This window comes from Eretmochelys imbricata, chromosome 8 (genome assembly GCF_965152235.1).
Source record: "Eretmochelys imbricata isolate rEreImb1 chromosome 8, rEreImb1.hap1, whole genome shotgun sequence".
In the NCBI taxonomy this organism is placed as follows: Eukaryota; Metazoa; Chordata; order Testudines; family Cheloniidae; genus Eretmochelys; species Eretmochelys imbricata.
Genome location: NC_135579.1, coordinates 108729251 through 108750734, shown reverse-complemented (window position 1 = coordinate 108750734; position 21484 = coordinate 108729251). Strand labels below are relative to the sequence as shown.

Below are 21484 nucleotides of genomic sequence, written 5' to 3'. Positions count from 1 at the left end.
CCCACAAAGGGACTAACAACCTATACTAAGAGCTACTAAAACTACACCTTCTATAACAAAATTTTTATAAATAAAAAGCTACAGAACACCACATTGGAACAGTTTGCTAGAGCACGAGGATGTTCCAGCATCAACACTGGCAGTAAGAAGGAACTTATACTGGCGCATATGTGTGCAACTCAAGAGGGCACCAGAGCTGGCCCTATGGCTACCACCATATTCTGGCACTGGTGCATGTGGCAAGCACACACACCTGACATAGAATGGACATGACCAAGCACTTGAAGAACAGGCCTTAAGTCATTCTCTCCAACTTATCAACATGATAAAGGTGGTGCATTCCAGGTGACTAAAATGTTACCTTGCCTTGAAAAGGCTGTCCAGTATCACTGCAAGTACTTATTGGAGTGCATTGCTCCCTACGGTGAAGTCTGTCTCTGAGTTGGACTTCAGCTTGACATGCTGCAGAGAGCCCAGGATAGAAATAAGGATTTCTGGAGCCCATAGGCTCAGCCTTGGAGTTCCTGAGGCCCTAGGCCTACCTTTACAGAAAATAGTGGATCCTTTGGGTCCAGTAAACTAAAGAAATACTCCTAGGAAACTGTTTGAAGCATTTTAAGCCACCATATCAGATCAGAGACCCAGAGCCTGTGAATTGATGACATCCCATAATCCCCTCTACCCCTACTTCTAGAACTTGGTATGACAGATTGCAGTGGATACATCCTTTTATTGCCATAAAGTACCACCAAAATTAAGAGGACAGTTATGACTTCACCCAGCAGTAAAACTAGTGAACCCTCTCTATATCAACAGGTGACACACGGATAGCATAAAATGGTTCTAAAGGCAGGGTGCACCTGCAGAGTGACATCCTGATGGTTAGCACTTCACCAGCTGGAAATAGCATACTTGCAGCACCAGCATTCCAATTGCTCTTCAGTATCCTTTCTGTGTGATGAAAGCCACAGCTAGCAGGCTCCAGTTCAGCAGAGGAAGGGGGAGAGCTACATCTCATTTGTCCTTGGCAAGCTGGAGGAGAAGTCAAACATTACACAAGTATGCATAGGTCAGGAAGAGAGGATGGGGTCTGATGCTATCCTCCACCCTAAACCAGCAGGACGTAAACAGAGGAAGAATTTTCCCCAAAAAGTTAAGTGCCTGAACAGCTAGTGTTGTCACAGTGGGCAGGTGTGGCCTTTGAGCCAATGAAGCAGAAACACAAAGCAAAATTTCACCAGTGGTATAAGATGTACCCAACAGCTGTGCTGCTGAAACCAGATCAGCCTGTGCTTGTGCCTTGCAGATGTAGCCCAGTGGATCCTCAGCTAGATTTCCAATTCTCCTTCTCATCTGCTTCAATGTATCTGTGTAGAGAAGCCTAGGGGAAAAAAACCAAGAGATTTCCAGTGAATCATTTCTCATTTAGCCTTTCTATGGAAGGGGAAGGATTGGGCCTAGGGAACTCACTTCCATTCTGTGCAGCGGATCAGTTAGTGGGCTGTAATCTGAATAGGACTCTTAGACTAAACATCCTTCTTCTATCACATGCTTCCCCGTCTACTCTTCCCTGACTTTCCCCAATCCTGTCCCTCTCATCACTACCTGCTGCTCCTTTGCTTTTGTGGGGGGATTCCGAGTTTCGCTGCCTGTCTCAGCTTGCAACAGGCTAATGGAGATCAATTGCTGAATTTACCTGAGATAGAAGTTGTTCTTTCTGTAAGTGATTGTAGAACTGTAGCACGTATGGATTGGCTCTCACAACGTTGGGATCAAAATCCAGAACCCGGAGGCCCTCAAGGCTACGGGCTCGGGAAAGGGCTACATAAGCCTGACCACTTTCAAAGACTCGAGACAGGGAGATCTCCACACAGTCTAATGACATACCCTAGTGCATGGAAGACAGAGGTAAAAGCCAGTGAGCTTGCAACACAAAAGTCATCCCACACATCCTCATATGGGACCCAATTGTCCCATCCACAATATAGTGATGAAGGTATGAATGTCAGGAAAACACTGCTCCTATTAACATCTACCCCTTCTCAATGCAAAGGGAACTTCTCTATGAACTTGGCAGGAAGTAGATCAATGGGATTGAAAAAGGACTTCCTGGGGACATTTAGATGAAATGGAGTAGGATTGTTCTTAGTCCCTCTAACTTCCTTTTAGACACTTCTGAGAATTCTGATCTCCCATGGTTAAGAAAGATTAATTCAAAACTGGAACAGGTGCAGAGAAGGGCTACTAGGATGATTAGAGGAATAGAGAACCTACTTTTGAGAAGAGACTTGGCATGTTTAGCCTAACAAAATGAAGGCTGAGGGGAGAGATCATTGGTCTCTCTCTAAGTACATCAGAGGGATAAACAGTAGAGAGCGGGAGAAGTTAAGGGTTAATGCTGGCACAAGAATGGTGTGACCCTACACACTGACTATTGTAATAATCTTTGAACAAAATAGGCTTTGTGAGGTATCATTTGAAAACTAATAATTTGCTAATCAATAATATCATGGTGAAATGTATGCAGCAATATTGTCTGAAGTTATGAATTGTCCCGCTATGATGTTGCACATGTTCAAAACAAGACAACGGTGCCTAGGCAAAAGTTGTTAAACAAGTCTATCCTAAATAAAGGAAAATGAGGTTACTCACCGTCAACTCTATGTGTGGTCCCTATCTGTATTCCACTGTGGGAATTATACATGCGCCTGGAGCTGGAGCTTTTGAAAGTAGTACTGTTTGGTGGTCTGCACATGCACCCTGCACTGCCTTGTGGTTTTGTCCAAGGCACTAAAGGGTGTGGCAGGCTGCCAGCATCTCCAGTTCCTTCTCCAATGCAGACCTATGGGATCCACAGCAGAGGGGATGTAGGGCAGGCAGTGTAATACAGATAGGGACCATGCATCTCAAAGCACCTCCAGTTACAGGTAAGTAACCTTGTTTTCTTCTTTGAGTGATGGCAAGAGTTCCTTGAATTTTAGCCTAGTGGACCAGGAACAACAGGCATTGTGGCTTAGCAGTGCCTGGTGGTTGCAGATTCTCAACTGGAGGCCCCCCCATTGAGTATACTTTCCTCCCCAGCAGGTCCAGTTTCCTGTCTTCCTTTGCCTTAGGTGGAGGGTCCTTGCTGCCCTTATCTTTCCTGCTCATTAGCAGCGGCCACAACCAGGGATCTTGGTGGGGGATGGGTGTACAAATACTCATACCCCTTCGGGGGCAAAAAATACTTTCTCTACACCTGCTTTGCAATGGGCTAGAGGGATGTGGGGGGTTTGCCACAGAGCCCTCATGGGATGCAAGATGGCCTTGTTCAATAAGGCCAACCCTTGCCAGTCCTGAGGGTGCCAATATGTCCACCAAGGCTGGGGCTGACTCCATGATCTCCACTTTAATGCCCAGGTTCTGTGCCACCTGACAAGAGCTCCTGGTGAGCCTTGTAGTTGTCTTGTATAGATGCTACAGCCATACCCACCACCGCCTTATCAGGGAAAAAGGACAAGGAGGCTTGGACTGGCACCAGGTTTGTATGTCTGCCCATTGCTGGCCAGTGTCCCGCTGGGGTATCCTGGGCATCGCTGACTTCTGCCCTTGGAATGGAGCCCCTCTCCAAGGGGGTGGGGGGGAGGTGGAGGCGCTCTTGCCTCTGATGGCGCTGAGCAAGATTGCCCTGAGTGGGAGCCCTGGAACAGTTGAGCTACCTAAGGGGTCCAGACTGGCCACTGGAGTGACATCTGCCACTGGCTAAGAGGCCAGGCTGATGGGACGAGCCCTTTAGTCATGGCTACCAGGCACCTAGGGCCTGCCTGATGTCAGCTTCTTTGTGAGGTGTACAAGTCTACCTGTGATTCGGTGCCCAATGACCCACTCCTGGGAGACCACGGTGGTGCTGGGTAGTGGTGCTGTGATGGTGTGGGGTGCCAGGATGGTGAGTGCTGATGTGTGAGTGCTGCTGTGACGAGTGACACTGTGGGGGACGAGCCCCGCAAACATGAACGTTATGGTGGATGGTGTCTCGCCATCATTGCTAGCCTGCCCTAGGCCGGTACCTGCCTTTGTGGAATGGAGTCCTGTGATGCCGGACCTGTCCCTTATTGGCCACGATTTGGGGAACATGGCAGTGCTGGAAGGGCCAGGAGGCTCCTCGCTGCCTCATATGCCCCAGGGTGTCAGTGGTGCAGCCAGGGCTGTATCCCTTCTATTGCTCACTCTAGATGGGGAATCCATGGGCACCAGACACAATGGACTTCCTCCTGGTACCGAAGCCAATGGTGTCAACAGTTCAATGTCTGTTTGAGACCTGTGCTGGGCCACTCTCACTCTCTCAGGCGTCTTCCTCAGTGGGGAGGACCCCATGTCTGACTTTTTCCATCTTCTGTGGCACCGGCGATGGAGAGCAGTGCTGTGTGGATAGTGCTGACTTCTTAACTGGAGAAGTATGTTGGTACCAGGTGGTAGTTGGTGCTAGGGATCTTGGGCCATGCTGAGCCCCTCTAAAGGAGGCCAGAACACTCATAACCAAGGAGGTACTTGGTGCCGGATTGGGTTGATGCTCCGACGAGGGGCAAAGTGCTGCCCCCATGAGAAGGGATTTGAATCTATTATCTCTCTTCTTCCTGGTTCTGGGTTTAAAGTTTTTACAAATCCAACACTGTTCCTGAACACGACCTTTCCCCAGGAACTTCCAGCAGCTATTGTGCCGGTCACTAACTGGCATGGGCTTGTAGCACACTGCTTAAATCCCCAGAATCCAGGCATACTCTGGCACCCCAGGCAGGCTCTCTTGGCAGGGTAGGAACTTACAAACATTTAAAGCTATCATAGAATAGAATCATAGAATATCAGGGTTGGAAGGGACCTCAGGAGGTCATCTAGTCCAACCCCCTGCTCAAAGCAGGACCAATCCCCAATTAAATCATCCCAGCCAGGGCTTTGTCAAGCCGACCTTAAAAACTTCTAAGGAAGGAGATTCTACCACCTCCCTAGGTAACGCATTCCAGTGTTTCACCACCCTCCTAGTGAAAAAGTTTTTCCTAATATCCAACCTAAACCTCCCCTACTGCAACTTGAGACCATTACTCCTTGTCCTGTCCTCTTCTACCACTGAGAATAGTCTAGAACCATCCTCTTTAGAACCACCTCAGGTAGCTGAAAGCAGCTATCAAATCCCCCCTCATTTTTTCCTCTTCTGCAGACTAAACAATCCTAGTTCCCTCAGCCTCTCCTCATAAGTCATGTGTTCCAGACCCCTAATCATTTTTGTTGCCCTTTGCTGGACTCTCTCCAATTTTTCCACATCCTTCTTTTAGTGTGGGGCCCAAAACTGGACACAGTACTCCAGATGAGGCCTCACCAATGTCGAACAGAGGGGAACGATCACGTCCCTCGATCTGCTCGCTATGCCCCTACTTATACATCCCAAAATGCCATTGGCCTTCTTGGCAACAAGGGCACATTGCTGACTCATATCCAGCTTCTCGTCCACTGTCACCCCTAGGTCCTTTTCCACAGAACTGCTGCCTAGCCATTCGGTCCCTAGTCTGTAGCAGTGCATTGGATTCTTCCGTCATAAATGCAGGACCCTGCACTTATCCTTGTTGAACTCAGATTTCTTTTGGCCCAATCCTCCAATTTGTCTAGGGCCCTCTGTATCCTATCCCTACCTGCCACCATATCTACCACTCCTCCTAGTTTAGTATCATCCGCAAATTTGCTGAAAGTGCAATCCACACCATCCTCCAGATCATTTATGAAGATATTGAACAAAACCGGCCCCAGGACCGATCCTTGGGGCACTCCACTTGATACTGGCTGCCATCTAGACATGGAGCCATTGATCACTACCCATTGAGCCTGACAATCTAGCCAACCTTCTACCCACCTTATAGTCCATTCATCCAGCCCATACGTCTTTAACTTGCTGACAAGAATACTGTGGGAGACCGTGTCAAAAGCTTTGCTAAAGTCAAGAAACAATACATCCACTGCTTTCCCTTCATCTACAAACCAGTAATCTCATCATAGAAGGCGATTAGATTAGTCAGGCATGACCTTCCCTTGGTGAATCCATGCTGACTGTTCCTGATCACTTTCCTCTTGTGTAAGTGCTTCAGGATTGATTCCTTGAGGACCTGCTCCATGATTTTTCCAGGGACTGAGGTGAGGCTGACTGGCCTATAGTTCCCAGGATCCTCCTCCTTCCCTTTTTTAAAGATGGGCACTACATTAGCCTTTTTCCAGTCGTCTGGGACTTCCCCCGATTGCCATGAGTTTTCAAAGATAGTGGCCAATGGCTCTGCAATCACGGCTGCCAACTCCTTTAGCACTCGGATGCAAGGCATCCAGCCCCATGGACTTGTGCATGTCCAGCTTTTCTAAATAGTCCCTAACCACCTCTTTCTCCACAGAGGGGTGGCCACCTACTCCCCATGCTGTGATGACCAGCGCAGCAGTCTGGGAGCTGACCTTGTTCGTGAAGACAGAGGCAAAAAAAGCATTGAGTACATTAGCTTTTTCCACATCCTCTGTCACTAGGTTGCCTCCCTCATTCAGTAAGGGGCCCACGCTTTCCTTGGCTTTCTTCTTGTTGCCAACATACCTGAAGAAACCCTTCTTGTTACTCTTAACATCTCTTGCTAGCTGCAGCTCCAGGTGCTATTTGGCCCTCCTGATTTCATTCCTACATGCCCGAGCAACATTTTTATACTCTTCCCTGGTCATCTGTTTATTCTTTACAGGATGAAACCACAAAGGTGTATCACTTGCTAAGTCAGAGATGAACTTAGCAAGACACAGACTTAGACATAGGGCTTCCTTTCAGCCCCTTTTGTAGTGGGTGTGCATGTGGCCAAGATGTGCCACACAGTGTACACTGACCGGAGAATGGCATCGTTGATTGGTACCACCAAGGGTGGCCTTACCAAGGTGTGAAAGAAGTCAACTTGTGTTGACTAGTCTGTACTTCTTCTAATGGAATCTCAAGTGCATTGGCTATTCTCTGCAGCAGTTCCTGGAACTGGCAGAAAGAAAGGAGTTGATATGAGAGCCACATCTGGAGAAGATGAGGAATACCTCTCTGGATCAGTTGACTGGTGCATCATCCAGTGCTATTTTGGAGCATTTACCTTACAAGGGTTGTGGTGGCGATGCAATAGAATCTTCCCAAACTGAGTGTGACCATTCAGAGGGTGAATACTAGGGCCATGAGTTCCAGTATGCACAACCCACTTAACCCTGCTGTTGTCTAGCCTATGACCGTAGAGCTGCTTAGCAGCTCCACAGGTAAGGAACTGCCACAGTGCTGTCAGAACCTTGCAATAGTCATGCTCCTGGAATGGGAATGGTGGATTGTGTTGGATATCCATATCATCTGAATCAGAGACCTCTACAAATGGTGGTGCTGCTGGAACAGGAGGTGGCAGGAACATAGCAAGGTAAGAGACCCAGTGAACAGATGACTGGATTGGGGTTTGTGGCAATCACAGCCCTTCTAATGCAAAGAGTTCATGGGGATGCAGAGTGCTTCCAAGTCTCCCACGGGTCAATGGTATCCATTCCTCTGAAAGGAGGCTCTGCATTAGGGTTGAGCACTCTTTGCCTGCTGAGGCTGATGTGGGAGTGGGGATGTTTCCCTGGCCAGGATCTAACACAGGTCCCATGGCAGCCTCTATGGAGGTGCTTTTGAGGCAGAGAGCCCAGTTATCTCAAGTATGGGCAGGGAAAGTGAGGCAGATACTGCACCTGGATGCAATGCGGGATTCCCCCAGGCAGTACAAAAAGCACTGTACTGGTGCTCGTCACAGATTGAAAACAAGTGGGGACAGGAAGCACTGATTTTGAACCCTGGCATCTTCAGCATAATCCAATACACAGATCTGGGTACCGTGTGCGTGTGTGTTGGGAAAGGGGGGGAACATTGGGGGGGGACAACTGAAGCAGCTTCCCAAGAAAAAAAAGGGAACAAATTTAAATTAGAAAAATGTAAAAAAAAAAAACCTACAGCTTTTTCCTAAAGGTTTGCAAAGTGCATCACAAGGACAAGAGGATAGGAGAAGCTCTGACTTGGATCAGTGAGAAAGGACTGGAGAGGCTTGTGGCCTGCTGCACCCTTTAATCACCTCATCTGAAACCACAAGGTGGTGCAGGTGCATACACGGACTGCCATCCAATACTACTTTCAAAAGCTCCATCTCTGGGCATAATCCCAGTGGAATACAGTAGGGACCATCACTCAAAGAATGTGTTTACCACAATTTACATATATGTAGTAAACAGCGTCCTCAAGACAGCAGGGGGAAGAGATGACAGGGAACAGAACAATTTGGATTTTATCTCCTTCACCACTGGACTCCATGTCACCATCTACTGCTTGAATAAACTATACTTGGAAGGATAACATGAGAAGAATCCACTTCAGAGGTTCATTGGACTATAAAAGAAAGGGACAGAAAACTCCAAGGTATCTTTCACATAAGACAAAGGCACCAGCACCTTTGGATCTCTGGGAGAGATAATGACCAAGGAAAGGTCAATCACTACCTTGCTGGAAGACTGTTGGTGAGCAAACAGAGCCTTAAACCAAAATTTGCTAGATTAAGTTTTAGCCTTTTAGATGTATTTCTAACTTTCTCATATTTGAATTCACTTAATCTTTTCTTTTGTTAATAAACAGGTTTTAATTTTTTAACTTAAACCAATCCAGTGCTCTGCTTAAACTGAACCATTTGGTAACTCCAGTTAAAGTAACAAACTGTTGAACATTGACTCTGCTGTGCCTAAATACATGCCTACAGAGTAAAAAAGGAAGAGGATTTAACTCCAAGAGACTGGGTAATGTTTTCAGGCCTGTTGCTCCAGAACCATGAATGGTAGTACCCTTTGAGCCAACATACCTTAACCAAAGCAAAGGAAGGAAGATAAGGCAGTTTCCTTCTTCCCTGTCATCAGCAGTGCAAGCATCTTTAGGCAACCCTGCCCCCAAAACCTCCACTTCCCCCAACCCACACAGGTGCCCTAGTGCTCCCCTCTCCCACTACTGCCAGTGGCATAAGCATGCTAAGAACATGAAGGTAAAGGAGAATACTTTTTGTGGCAGTCTCTATAAAAGTACTAACCTGGCTCTTGTGGATGGATATGGCCCATGCCAATTTTAGAGGCAACTGTTGACGACTCAGATAAATTCCAGATGGACCTTTGAAGACCCAGCGCTCCAGCCTGATTAACTCTGTGACCCCACAAAGAAACCTCACTTGGGGCAGTCCTGGGAGAGAAGAGCAGGTCAGAATAAGGAATGTCCCTCTGGTACCAGTGTTCCCAGGAAGCAGGAGCCTAAGTTTACTCTTTTCCCTTCCCTATCCCTTCCCATTTCAGACTAACTCTTCCATGGACCTTGGGGCTCTATTTATAAAAGCACAACTCAGTTCTGCTGCTCCTCTAGCACAGTGGTTCTTGCTGGAGTGAGATGACACTGTAAAGCATTCAGAGAAGGCACCCTTAAGCAGGAGAATGAACAGAACTATTTACCAGGCCAGAAACAGAGCAGAGAAAACATGAAATAGTGCGGTGGAGGGTTGGAACACTGCATTGCCAAAAAGCTACATTTGTTCTTGCTATTGAAAAGATGTACTGCTGCAAGGAGAGAGCATGAGTGGACATGGTCAGAAACCAGATAAGAGCAAGCAAGCATGCAGAGCCAGAGAATGATGAAAAGCACACACAGAAAACCCTTAAGCAGCTATACCTGGGGGCTTGGCCTGATTCTTGGTTCTCACAGGCAGGGAGAACTTGATGTTGCAGAAATGATTACTCCCCCCCGCCAAGGAATTGCAGTAAAACTAACAGCTGCCACTGGCACACAGTCATAAGCACATCATATAGGGTTGCCAACCCTCCAGAATTGTCCTGGCATCTCCAGAAATTAAAGATTAATCTTTAATTACAGATTATGTCATGTGATGAAGTCTCCTGGAATACAGCCAACCAAAACTGGCAACCTTAACATTATATACTCACCCTTCCCGTCAGCTTCGAATTCAACCACAACCCCTCTTGCCCCATTCACCAGACCCCGGGACACATCCAGGTTCTTAGTAAGAATCACCTATAGTGGAGGGGAAAAATGCCTAGATTTGTTTGGTGCCCCTGCCTTACAGCCCTATTCATTCACCTGCCTTGCCCCAGTTCTGCTCCTAACTCAGAGGAGTCAGAATAATTGGCTGATACTGTTAATGTTACTGTGGGACCTAGCAACAGTAGGTGGAATCACCTCACAGTGAAGCCATCCCAGAGCTCCTTCCTCCCCAGGGCTCTCAGCTGTTGAGCCTCAGAGGGCACAGATCCCATCACCCCTTTACTCTGTGAAATTGCTTTGGGAAGACTGTGAATTGGTTCTGTCTACAATCAAAGTCACATAATAGTGACACTTGGATCTCTGGGAAGATTCCTCCCCACACTCCAGCAGTTTACAGGGACTTTAAAGAAACTGAAAGTGGCCAGGGAACAATTCTCCAATGCAGACAGTGTAGGGCCATTGTAAGCAGCCCTATTGTGCCCCTCACCCCCAAGCCCTGGTGTACAGGGTGTACTGGTGATGGGAGGCCAGAGCCTTAACACATGGTACTGCAGGGATTCTGAGCTGTGCCATAGTCCATAAGAAGCCTAGCTCTAATTTATGCTAAGAGCTGAGCAGCCTAGAATCCAGGCAGCACAAAAGTGGCTTTAAAGTGCCTTTTCCTCCAGTCCCCACCCCATCTGTACTTAGTGTGATTCTGTGCTGTGCATCCAATGTCTCTTCTCCATTGGACACAGAGCAAGCAGCCACCTTGGTCAATCAGTCTCCAAGCAGAGATTGAGACTTTGAATTTAAACCAAGTGGCTTTCATCACTTTCATCAAGTGGGAAAGGACATCTTATAAATTAATGTAATAGCCTGTTTCTTTAGAACAGCCTGGGGTCTGAGGGGTGCTTCCATTTCAAACCCACTCCACATCCCTGTGCTGTTATCTTTAAAATCTTTCCCCAAATACTGACTCTAATCCTTCCGTTGGCCGTTACTCCCCATAGAATATGCACACGCTCACCTGGGCTCCTGGTTTCAACTGAATACAGCGACTTACTGGACACTGAGCATCAATTGCTTTGACTAGCATGGGATCACTATCCACAGCCTCATAGGAGTGCATTTCTCCTGGTGAGGAAGAAGCAATACAAACATGGACTTACCATCAGAGTTATCACACAACAAAGTCCCTAAATATGGGGAAGGCTTGGCACTCACTCCACACAGCAGGTTTCTCCAGACTGAGCCAGAAGGGTTCTTACTTTCTATTCTGAACTCAGGCCCAGAAATCCAGCTCTCCACACACAACTCTTGTACACCCCAGAAAGGATCTCTTCCAGTAGCTTCCAACAGGAGAAAGCCCCTGCTGGCCCTCCCCTACCTCCTGCTCCAATTTATGCCTTCCAGAGTTTGTGAATCTGAAGGTATGTCTACACTGGAATGTAAGCCCAGGATTAGTGGGACTCAAGTCTGTTTACCCATGTTAGGGAACCCTGGGCTGGAGCATCTACATTGTAGTTTAACCCTTTGTTAAGGCTTTTCTAACCCATGCTTGAATCTAGGGCACTGGCATGCACACTGCAGACCTGAGTCAAAGTAACCACATCCCAGAGTCCCTAGTGTGCTCTCTTCTCCCACCCACAAAATAGTGTGGCCACTCTAGCCCCAGGACCGTGGTGTACTGTGGGAAAACTTTACTGCCTGCCCTGCATGTTACAGTAAGGTTGAACAGTCCACCAACCCAGACTGCTGAGCAGTCATTTTTGGTCTGCTACTGGAGCAACATGGAGAAGGTGCCTTTTGATGAACTTCTCTTGCTTGCACTTTCACTCCTGTGTCAGGAAACTAACAGACCATCCATGAGGCACTCGTGGATGTTTTGGCCCTGTTTTCCGTCCCACAAAAAGGTCTGTTTTTAATAGTGTGGATTGCAGATTACTGGGATAGAGACAACTAAGGAAGTTATCCTATAGTTCCATGGGATACTTCTGGCCAATTCCTGGGACCCAAGTCAGGTGTGGCTTAACTGGAGCTTGGACCCTCCAGCCCAGCAGCATCCTGGGATGCTGGGTCTGAGTCCTGGGTTAATGCAATTAAGGTGTAGAGTCAAGTGGGGGTGGGAGGGCTTGAGCCTGGGGTCAAGCAGGAGTTTACATCGCAGCACAGATATGCCCCGAGAGGCCAGGCACTGAGCAGTCAGGCTTCAATTGCAGCTTTAAGAGTGTGGCCACCTTCTTGCTCCATTTCCCTCTCACAATCAAAGCTATCATGAAAGGAAGTTTAGCACAGAGGCACTTTGGAGTCTGCAGTTTGTGCTCCAAGATGAAACAGTTTTTATAATGGACCTATGTGTCCCAGGAGTCTCCAGCTGGTAGACCCCCATTCCAGCACCTACCTCCCTGATAAGTCTCTGGCTTCAGGTCAGTTGTTAGAACAATGGCAGTCTCCTCCCTTTTATGCCTTTGCCAATGGATGAATGCAAGACCTCCCCACCCCCCTCTAGTTTTTCCAGCAAGACCACCCAGAGACAGCTGGGGAAGACTCTCTGGGCATGAAACACTTAACTTGCAGTGAAGCAGCAGACCTCCAGAGAAGGGCCAGGCTTGCATGAGGTATTGGATGGGAGGGGAGACTAGGAATGGGGGAAATAAACAAATTAAGGGGCAGGTCTGGTCTACAGCTGGTTGGAGTGAGTGCATGTGTAATGGGACATTTGTTAGGCATAGTTTATGCCAATTTTACATTATATAGATTACATATATAATGTATGTATTTTTTTAAAACCCTAGGCAGGTCTGACCCTACAATAATGCCTCATATCCACAATGCCTGCTGGTAGAGTAGCTTGAGCTCCACAATGCCAGTTCTTCATTCCTCATTATCTACAGTGTCCTCTCCTCCTGCTGAAATTAACAGCTTTCTCGCCCCATGTGTTTACCTGGTAACTGTTGCAATCGTCTCTCATTTGTTAGTTCCACATCATCCCTGTGGGTGCAGAGACGAGTTGCAAGGATCCCATCTCTCTCGACCCTGTTGGTAGCTGTTTGCATCAGCTGCTTGGTAACCTCATCTGTGCACCTGGTGGAGATTGGGGTGGCAAATAAGTACCATAATAATATAACAAGGAATAAAGATTTAAAGTCTCCAACAGGAGATCTCAGGTGAGAAATGCCAAGAATAGTGATATCTATTGTACATCCTGGGCAACCACCACGAAGTCACTACCCCTATTGGAAGGGTGAGTTATTTCAACTTGTGCATACAAGCCCTGCTCTCCCCACAGCCTTATCTCATTAAGGTTCTTAATGTCTCCCACTACTGCTCTAATGGAGCATCTCTGGGACTAGCCATAGTGGGAGCACAAATGTAGACAGGCCATTACATTGAATTCATTGTGTTGTTCCAAACTTGTGCTGACTGCTAGATCTACTCTACTGGTCCTATCAAAGGAGCTGCACTAAATGTAACAATAAGAGATTGATAACATTGAATGCTTTCAGTGACACTGAAAGCAAACATATGGGGATTTCATGAGATATCACCAAAACTTTTTACCCCTCAGATGATTTATTCACAAGGTGGATACATGTGACAAGCACATTCTTGCCCCCTCCACCCCATCTCCTCCCCATTCCCTAATGCCCACCTGCTAGAGCAGCTCAATCACCCACACAACCTTATACAGAGACAGGGAAGGACACTTCCAGGTGTAGGGTTAGGTTCCAAGGAATTGAACATCAGGTTTAATTTGTTAATTTTATACCAGCATTGTCATATTGTTCATGTGTCTCAAGACCATGAGATCCATCAGCAGTCAGCACAGCAGGTGAACTGGACACCATGGAGCAGAGACTATGAGCGATCACAATGCAGGCAGCCTGCTTAACTGGGCAAGGAGCAACTAGTGTTACTGCTTCCATTAGTTGGAGGAGTTGAGAAGCAGTGGTGCTTGGGAGTGGGTGAGGCAAAGATGTGTCCAGGTGCCTTAACAGCCTCTACCCAGCTATACCACCTTTAGAGGATGTTGGGGAGGTAGCCAAGTGACACCCCCTACACTCGGCATCTGTGGGAAGGAGGAAAGAGGTTCCTCTTCACCTGCCCAGGCGGACTGTACGCAGGAGTGAGATGAAGCTCTTTTCAGTCTGTCTCCGGACTTCTGTCAGCTCCATGTTCACGTGGATGCATTTCCTCCAGCTCTTTGCCTGTGAATAAGTTGTTCATTCATTATGAGACAGCCACAAACAAAGTCTGAAGTAGTGGGTAGGGATGGCTTCACACCTGGAAGCAGAACTTGGTTTCCTCATTGCCTTTGCTGACTGGTGGCAGTTGTAAGAAGTCCCCACAGATTATCAGCTGTATTCCTCCAAATGGGTCATCCCGTTTCCTGACAGCTCTGTAAGGGGAGTGATAATTTAATATTTTCATTAATTACCTTGGCACAAAAAATAGGAGTGGTCTCATGAAATTTGCTGGGAGTCCTCATCGATACAGAGGATTGGTCAAGAACAAGCCATACCAAACCAGCCTAATTTCCTTCTTTGACAGGTGTACTGGCCTAGAGTATGTAGGGAAGTAGCAGACATGACATCTTGATTTTAGAAAGGCTTTTGGCACATCCCCACATGGCATTCCCACAAGCTAACTGGGGAAATGTGGTCTAGATAACATTACTATAAAGGTGGGTGCAAAACTGATTGAAAAGTCCTTACTGGAAGAGTAGTTATCAATGGTTCAGTGTCAAACTGAGTGGATCTATCTGGGGGAGTCCCACAGGAATCTGTCCAGGGCCCAATACTATTCAATATTTTCATTAAGGACTTAAGTGCTGGAGTGGAGAGTATTCTTACATACAGGGGTGAAAGTAATATTAAACACTTACCAGTACAGGGAGCAGGCTGCGGGACCTGGGGCAGGGCCTTGGGCAGAAGGGGCAGGGCTGGAGGGTCAGCCTCCCCCAGCTAGCCCATCTGCGCTGCCTGGGGCTCTGGCAGCAATTTAAAAGGGCCTGGGGTCCAGCTGCTGCAGCCAGGAGCCCTGGGCCCTTTTAAATCGCTGGCCTTGGGGCAGCTGCCCCTTCCCTCCCCCCCACAAAACAGGAGGGGGCAAAAGGGGCAGCAACATTATAGCACTGCTGCGGCAACACTAATGTCAGCTGTGCATGGGACAGTACCGGCTTCTTACCAGTACACTGGACTGGTCCATTTTCACCCCTGCTTACATAGAATATACAATTTATGAATGACATCAAGCTGAAAGGAGTTGCTAATGCTTTGGAGGACAGGATTAGAATTCAAAAGGACATTAATAAATTGGAGAATTGGTCTGAAATCAACAAATAAGACAATAAAGAAGTGCAAAATACTATACTAAGAAAAAAACCAAAAAACACAAATGCACATCTACAAAATGTAAAACAATTGGCTAGATGGTTGTACTGCTGAGAAGGATGTGGAGGTTATAGTGGATCACAAATTGAATAGGAGTCAATGTGATGCAGTTGTGAAAAAGGCTAATTTAATTCTGGGGTGTATTAAGAGGTGTGTTGTACGCAAGACATGAAAGGTAATTGTCCCGCTCTACTTGGCGTTGTTAAGGCCTCAGTCGGAGGCCTCAGTCCAGTTTTGGTTGTCGCATGTTAAGAAAGATGGAGACAAATTGGAGAGAGCCTAGAGGAGAGGAACAAAAATAATAAAAGGTTTAGAAAACCTCACCTATGAGGAAAGTTTAAAAAATCTGGGCAAATTTAGTTTTGAGAAATAAAAACTGAGGGTGGACCTGATTACAGACTTCAAATGTGATAAAGAGCTGTCATAAAAAAGATTGCATTCAATTGTTCTCCATGTCTATTGAAGGTAGGACAAGTAGTAATCAGTTTAATCTGCAGCAAAGAGCATTAGATTAGAGATTGGAAAAATCTAACTATAATGATAGTTAAGTACTGAATTAGGCTGTCAAGGAATGTTGTGGAACCTCCTTCATTTTAAGGACAGGTTGTACAAACACCTGTCAGGGATGGTCTCTGCCTATGTGGTCTTATGTCAAGGCAAGGGGTTGGACTAGATTACCTCTTGAGGTCCCTTTCTAGGATTCCATAATCCAGAGCCTCCCAACTACTCTAGCCATTAGCAAACCTTACCTCCCAATACAGCCACAGGAGGTAGGGGGAAGGCATTCCTAGCAAAGTGATCCAGGGAACTTGATCAGTTATAAAGACTCTTTGCTGCATGACCCTCACCTGGCTACTGCCTCCAGCTTATCAAAAAACTTGCCCTCCACCATTGAAATCTCATCAATAATTAAGTGTTGGCAGCTCAACCAATGTTGACGCACTCCAGTTCTTTGAGCCAACTCAATACACTGATCTAGTGGAGCTTTCCCAGAACCAATACCTAATGAAAGGAGAGAATCCAGAGTTAGTATCATCTTTACCAAAATGCCAAGAGTTCCCAGGTCCCTTCCACTCATCTTCCCCAGAGCACAGCAAGCCAGGGAAGGTTCTCAAGCAGAAAGTTATCCTCCTTACCTGCAAAAGCATGGAGCGTGGTGCCACCAATATGACAAGCTGCTACTCCTGTACTGGCTGTAGCATAGGTGCTCTTTGGGGGGAGTGAACCCACAATCTTTTTCAGCAGATATGACTTCCCAGTCCCTTTTAGAAGAGTATAAAATTTATTTCAGAAAGAAGCTTTCCCCTGACACCATTAGAGATATATCCCCAAAAATACCATGTGGTTTGAATTCCAGTCCCAAATTCCTCCTAATACCACCCTCCACTCTGCTCATTCAAAACCTCATAGGTCAGAAAATGCTAGGAACAAAAGACAAGAACAGCCTGACCACATAGAGCTCAGGTAGTTGTAAAAGCCAACCATGTCAGGAAAAGATTAGCTCTGTTTGACCATTTAGAGAAGATGCAGTTTAGGGGTTATTTGACCCCTCCCATTTAGGGTTCCATAAACTCCCCACACTGGAACCCAGTCATGGAGGAGAAACCATGGTAGCTATAAGAGCATCTTAGTTAGTGTCATCATTTATATTGGCTAAACCTCTCCCCAACATGGATGATTTAAAAGATTTCACTTTTTGCTAAAGTTGAATTGTTCTTTCCCTCATTCAACTTTTTAATGTGCATCTTTGATTAGAGTTTATCCCTTATACCAAAATGGAACTCTTAAACATCGCTAGATACAGCTACACTTAAAAGGTTTGACACACTGTGCATCTGCACTAAGCGTTGCAGAATGTGTAGGTTGCAACAGTGCAGGTTGCAACAGTGCCAATTCCAAGTGTTAAAAAATTATTAATCAAGCCCCCAAAATCATGACAAAAAACCAGACAAAACAAAACCTACTGGATTTAAAAAGAAAAAAAACAAGTGAGTTCTCTTAATTGCCTTCTGGTTTAAGAATCTTTAGGCTTCTCATTTGATGATTTGCTCAGCAACTATGAGAACCAGAAACTTCACTTAAAATTAAGTTAGATTCTCACATGACTCCAGGGGCTGGATATTTTAAAACAAAAAAACATAAGACTTGTGATAAAAATCACAAGAATTGGCAACACTGGTGTAAGAAAGATTGTGATGCCCTACTTTGACAAGCCATAAGACAACAACCCAAAAACCTCTGCTCCCTTACAAGACCATATGGCTTAAAAAGGGGGGAGGGGGGGCAGGCATGAAAAAGGGCATATTTAAAGATACAGGGCCATGAACCTCATCATGTTAAAGAGGTGCTTAGCTACGCCCTCCCCCTAGGCCTCCCTACTGCTGTAGGCAGGGGCACATCAGCACGGATTAATGAAGACTCAGGTTTTTGTATTACTTTTTGTAGTACTTCTCCCCTCTGATACTCATCCCTTCTTGTCAACTGTTGGGAATGGGCCACATCCACCCTGATTGAATTGGCCTTGTTAGCACTGACTCCCCACTTGGTAAGGCAACTTCCATCTTTTCATGTGCTGTATATTTATGCCTGCCTACTGTATTTTTCACTCCATGCATCTGATGAAGTGGGTTATAGCCCATGAAAGCTTATGCCCAAATAAATGTTACTCTAAGGTGCCACAAGGACACCTTGTTGTTTTAATCTTACCATGGAGTCACAAACAGTCCCCATGGACATCCCATTGTCTCTTACCACACAGAGAAGATAGACTTAGGATATTCAGGTTACCCCCAGTCGTAAAGGACCAGTCACTTATGCCAGGTCAATTCATACCTTAGATCTCACACCAAAGACAATGCTTGTATCCAATCCTATAGTACACTATCTAAGCCTTAAAGATTTAGTAATTAAGAAAAGAAATGAGAGAATTATTGAAAGGTTAAAGCAGGAAAACACACAAATGAGTTGCAGTCTACGGTTTCAAAAGGTGACAGTTGTAATAATCTGTCAGCTCTGAGTGAATTTTAGGGGTAACACAGGTTAAAACTGGGTATCTCTGCTTCGGTTTAATAGTTTTGGCCCTGAGAGAGTCCAAACAACAAAAGAGATTAAACATTTTCTTAACTTTCATTTCATTCTTCCACAATTCAAACTGATGGGACAAGCCCTTTTGCACACAGCCTCTTCATGATAAGCCAGTGGGAGCACAGGTGTGAAACTTTTGCTAAAAGTGTTCCATGCGGGATAGGCCCAAAGTTTTCCTGGAGCTCACAATACCACAGACTAAAGCTTTTCAGCCCTAATTTGAGTGCAGTTAGGACATGTGGGGTAACCTTGCTTCACTTCAGCTATAAAGTTTCTCACCAGCACTGCCTGTAAAGAAGACGTTCTTCCCAGTCAGCACTGCACTCAGCACAATGGACTGTTCCTGCGAGAGTCTCATCCGTGAGTGCATTAGCAAAGATAGCTTCTTTGAGCATTTCACGTCAGCCGCCTAAAAGGAAGAAGTCACACTTGTGCACTAACCAAAATTGTTAACAGCAGCACATACTCATGGATCTTAAAACTTTTGGAGGAAAATTTCTCCTGTATACCTTTTCCCCATGGGGATTAGAATGGAAAATAGGTGTCACGCTAATGTCAACTGCTAAAATGAGCTCCAGTGAAATAACTGCATTGGAATTTATTTGTGATGTTGGTTCCAGCATATTAGAGAGACAAGGTGGGTAAGGTAATACCTTTTATTGGACCAACTTCTGTTGGTGAGAGAGACCAGAAGAGCTCTGTGTAGCTCAAAAGCTTGTCTCTTTCACCAGCTGAAAGTTGGTCCAATAAAAAAAGAGATATTAATCTTTTGCAACATTTGGTCATTGTTAGTGTTCAGAGTCCATGTGTTATTTACATGAAATGGAACAACTGACTTCTCTCAGACCCTGACTAGATTAGGAAAATATTTAGGAATTCATTTTTAACCACGACTTTGGGTGAACCTTTCCACTGAACACACCCAGCAAACATTTTTTGAACACCACTGTCTTTCTACTCTAGGTAGTACCTTGTGCTTAAAAGCATGTTAATTAACACATTTGTCAATGTAGTTGACAGACACACCCTATTTTTCTAGTCTAGGTAATGAGGAGGCCTCCAAACGACTGATGCAGGCGGTCTGCAGATTGAGCAGTGCCCAGCACTCCAGGCTTTCTTTGCCACCATAAAGGACAGATTTTATTCAGAAACAGATGGAGCCACCTACAAAATATTTAGTCTATTGTTAACTACCTGCTTAATGTATCAGCAGAGTAGCCACCTTAGTCTGGATCTGTAAGAGCAGCAAAGAGTCCTGAAGGTGCCACAAGACTCTTTGCTGCTTAATGTAGTGTCCCAGTCTTGCAGTCATAAGAGCATAAGTATAGCCCTACTGGGTCAGGCCAAAGGTCCATCTAGCCCAGTATCCTGTCAGTTGCCAGGTGCCCCAGAGGGAATGAACAGAACAGGTAATGATCAAGTGATCCATCCCCTGTCGCTCATTCCCAGCTCCTGGCAAACAGAGGCTGGGGGCACCATTCATGCCCATCCTGACTAATAGCCATTGACAGACCTATCCTCCATGAATTTATCTAGTTCTTTTTTGAACCCTGTTATGGTCTTGGCCTTCACAACATCCTCTGGCAAGGAGTTCCACAGGTTGACTGTATGAAGAAATACTTACATTTGTTTTAAACCTGCTGCCTATTAATTTCATCTGGTGACCCCTACTTCCTTATCTGCTTATTCTACACCAGTCATGATTTTATAGACCTCAGTCATATCTCCCCTTAGCCATCTTTCTTCCAAGCTAAAAAGCCCTACTCTTATTCATCTCTCCTCATAAGGAAGCCGTTCCATACCCCTAATAATTTTTGTTGCCCTTTTCTGAACCTTTCTCAATTCCAATATACCGTTTTTGAGATGGGGCGACCACATCTGCTGCACACAATTCAAGATGTGGGGTACCATGGATCCACAAGAGATCCCCCCCTTCCCAAACCATGAGCGCACTCAGCAACTCCCCCTCCCGCAAGTCTCCTACTTAAGCCATATCCCAAAGCGGGCTTCCACCCCTACCCCATGCCTACTTCGAGAGCTCTTACAGCGCTTGCTTCAGCCGATTCTGTCCTGGCTCTTTTCCGCGGCTTGCTGCGCAGACCGTTGTTCCCTCGGTCCCTCGGGGCCTGCCCTTTCACAGGCGTTGCCTCGCAGCTCGCGCGGGCCCGCTGAGCGCAGGCCTGCTGCACGTCCCGGGCCTGGACTGGGCTGATGGTGTCGAAGGTGCGCGGAAGGCTGGACAGCAGCCGCGCCCGCTCCGTGACGGTCTTCGGCCCCTTCCCCGCCGCCTGGCGCTTGATGCGCAGCAGCCGGAGGAAGCGCCTGAGGCGGTCGGGGGCGCAGTTGGCGATCAGCAGCTGCACTTGCGCGGCGCCCAGCTGCAGGCCGCTTTTCCCGTCGCGCACGAAGCGCGTGAAGAGCCGCACCTCCCCGCGCAGCGCGAAGCTCTGCGCTACGCTGCCGTCGCTCACTTGCAGCACCAGCTCCCGGAACTCGTCCCGGCCCAGGGCGAGGGCGGCGTCGCGGATCAGCCGGCGCCTCCAGGCCGGGCCGCCCGGGCTCAGGCGCTCGATGGTGACACTGCAGCGGATCCGAGCGTCCAGCTCCGCGCCCTGCATCGCCTCCCCGAAGCAAACAGCGCAGCGCTCAGCCCGGCCGGAGACCGGCGTCCGCCCTGCCAGGGGCCCCGCCGCCACGAGCAGCCCGCGTCCAGCCGCGTCAGCTCCACCCGCTTGGCCGGGGCGCAGGCCCCGGGTCCGGGCTCCCTGCGAGGGGCAGGATGCTGGCGCGGCGGGGCTGCCAAGCGCTGGCGGAGGAGCGGGAGGCCGAGCGCGCCACGCCCGGGACCCGGCGCCGCAGCTGCGGTTCCCCCAACTCCCTAGTCGCGGCTGCGGGCTCTACATCAGCCAGACGGAGATTAAAAAATGCCGGCGGCGAACATAGCCAATCAGCAACGGGA

General features: G+C 47.2%; 1 protein-coding gene across 1 annotated transcript; it reads right to left on the bottom strand.

Annotated features, from left to right (window-relative positions):
• Positions 1 to 723: 723 nt before the first annotated feature.
• PIF1 (PIF1 5'-to-3' DNA helicase) lies at positions 724 to 21143 on the bottom strand. The gene is made up of 12 exons (XM_077824065.1): positions 20556 to 21143; positions 18805 to 18934; positions 16578 to 16703; positions 16290 to 16443; positions 14333 to 14447; positions 14150 to 14256; positions 12993 to 13132; positions 11076 to 11182; positions 10009 to 10096; positions 9111 to 9256; positions 1697 to 1888; positions 724 to 1381 (listed from the first exon to the last, which is right to left on the bottom strand). The coding sequence occupies exons 1-12, from the start codon at positions 21141 to 21143 to the stop codon at positions 1325 to 1327; spliced, it is 1950 nt and encodes a 649-aa protein (XP_077680191.1). The 3' UTR covers positions 724 to 1324.
• Between the last annotated feature and the right edge of the window lie 341 nt (positions 21144 to 21484).

What these genes read in the sequence shown, in the direction of transcription:
- PIF1 (XM_077824065.1), bottom strand. Translation starts at nt 21,143, where the DNA reads ATGCAGGGCGCGGAGCTGGACGCTCGGATCCGCTGCAGTGTCACCATC. An exon ending in CTTCTTTACAGGCAGTGCTG is followed by an intron (nt 16,704 to 18,804) that starts GTGAGAAACTTT and finishes CTCTTCTAAAAG; the next exon opens with GGACTGGGAAGTCATATCTG. An exon ending in ATTCGAAGCTGACGGGAAGG is followed by an intron (nt 9,257 to 10,008) that starts GTGAGTATATAA and finishes CTTCTCTCCCAG; the next exon opens with GACTGCCCCAAGTGAGGTTT.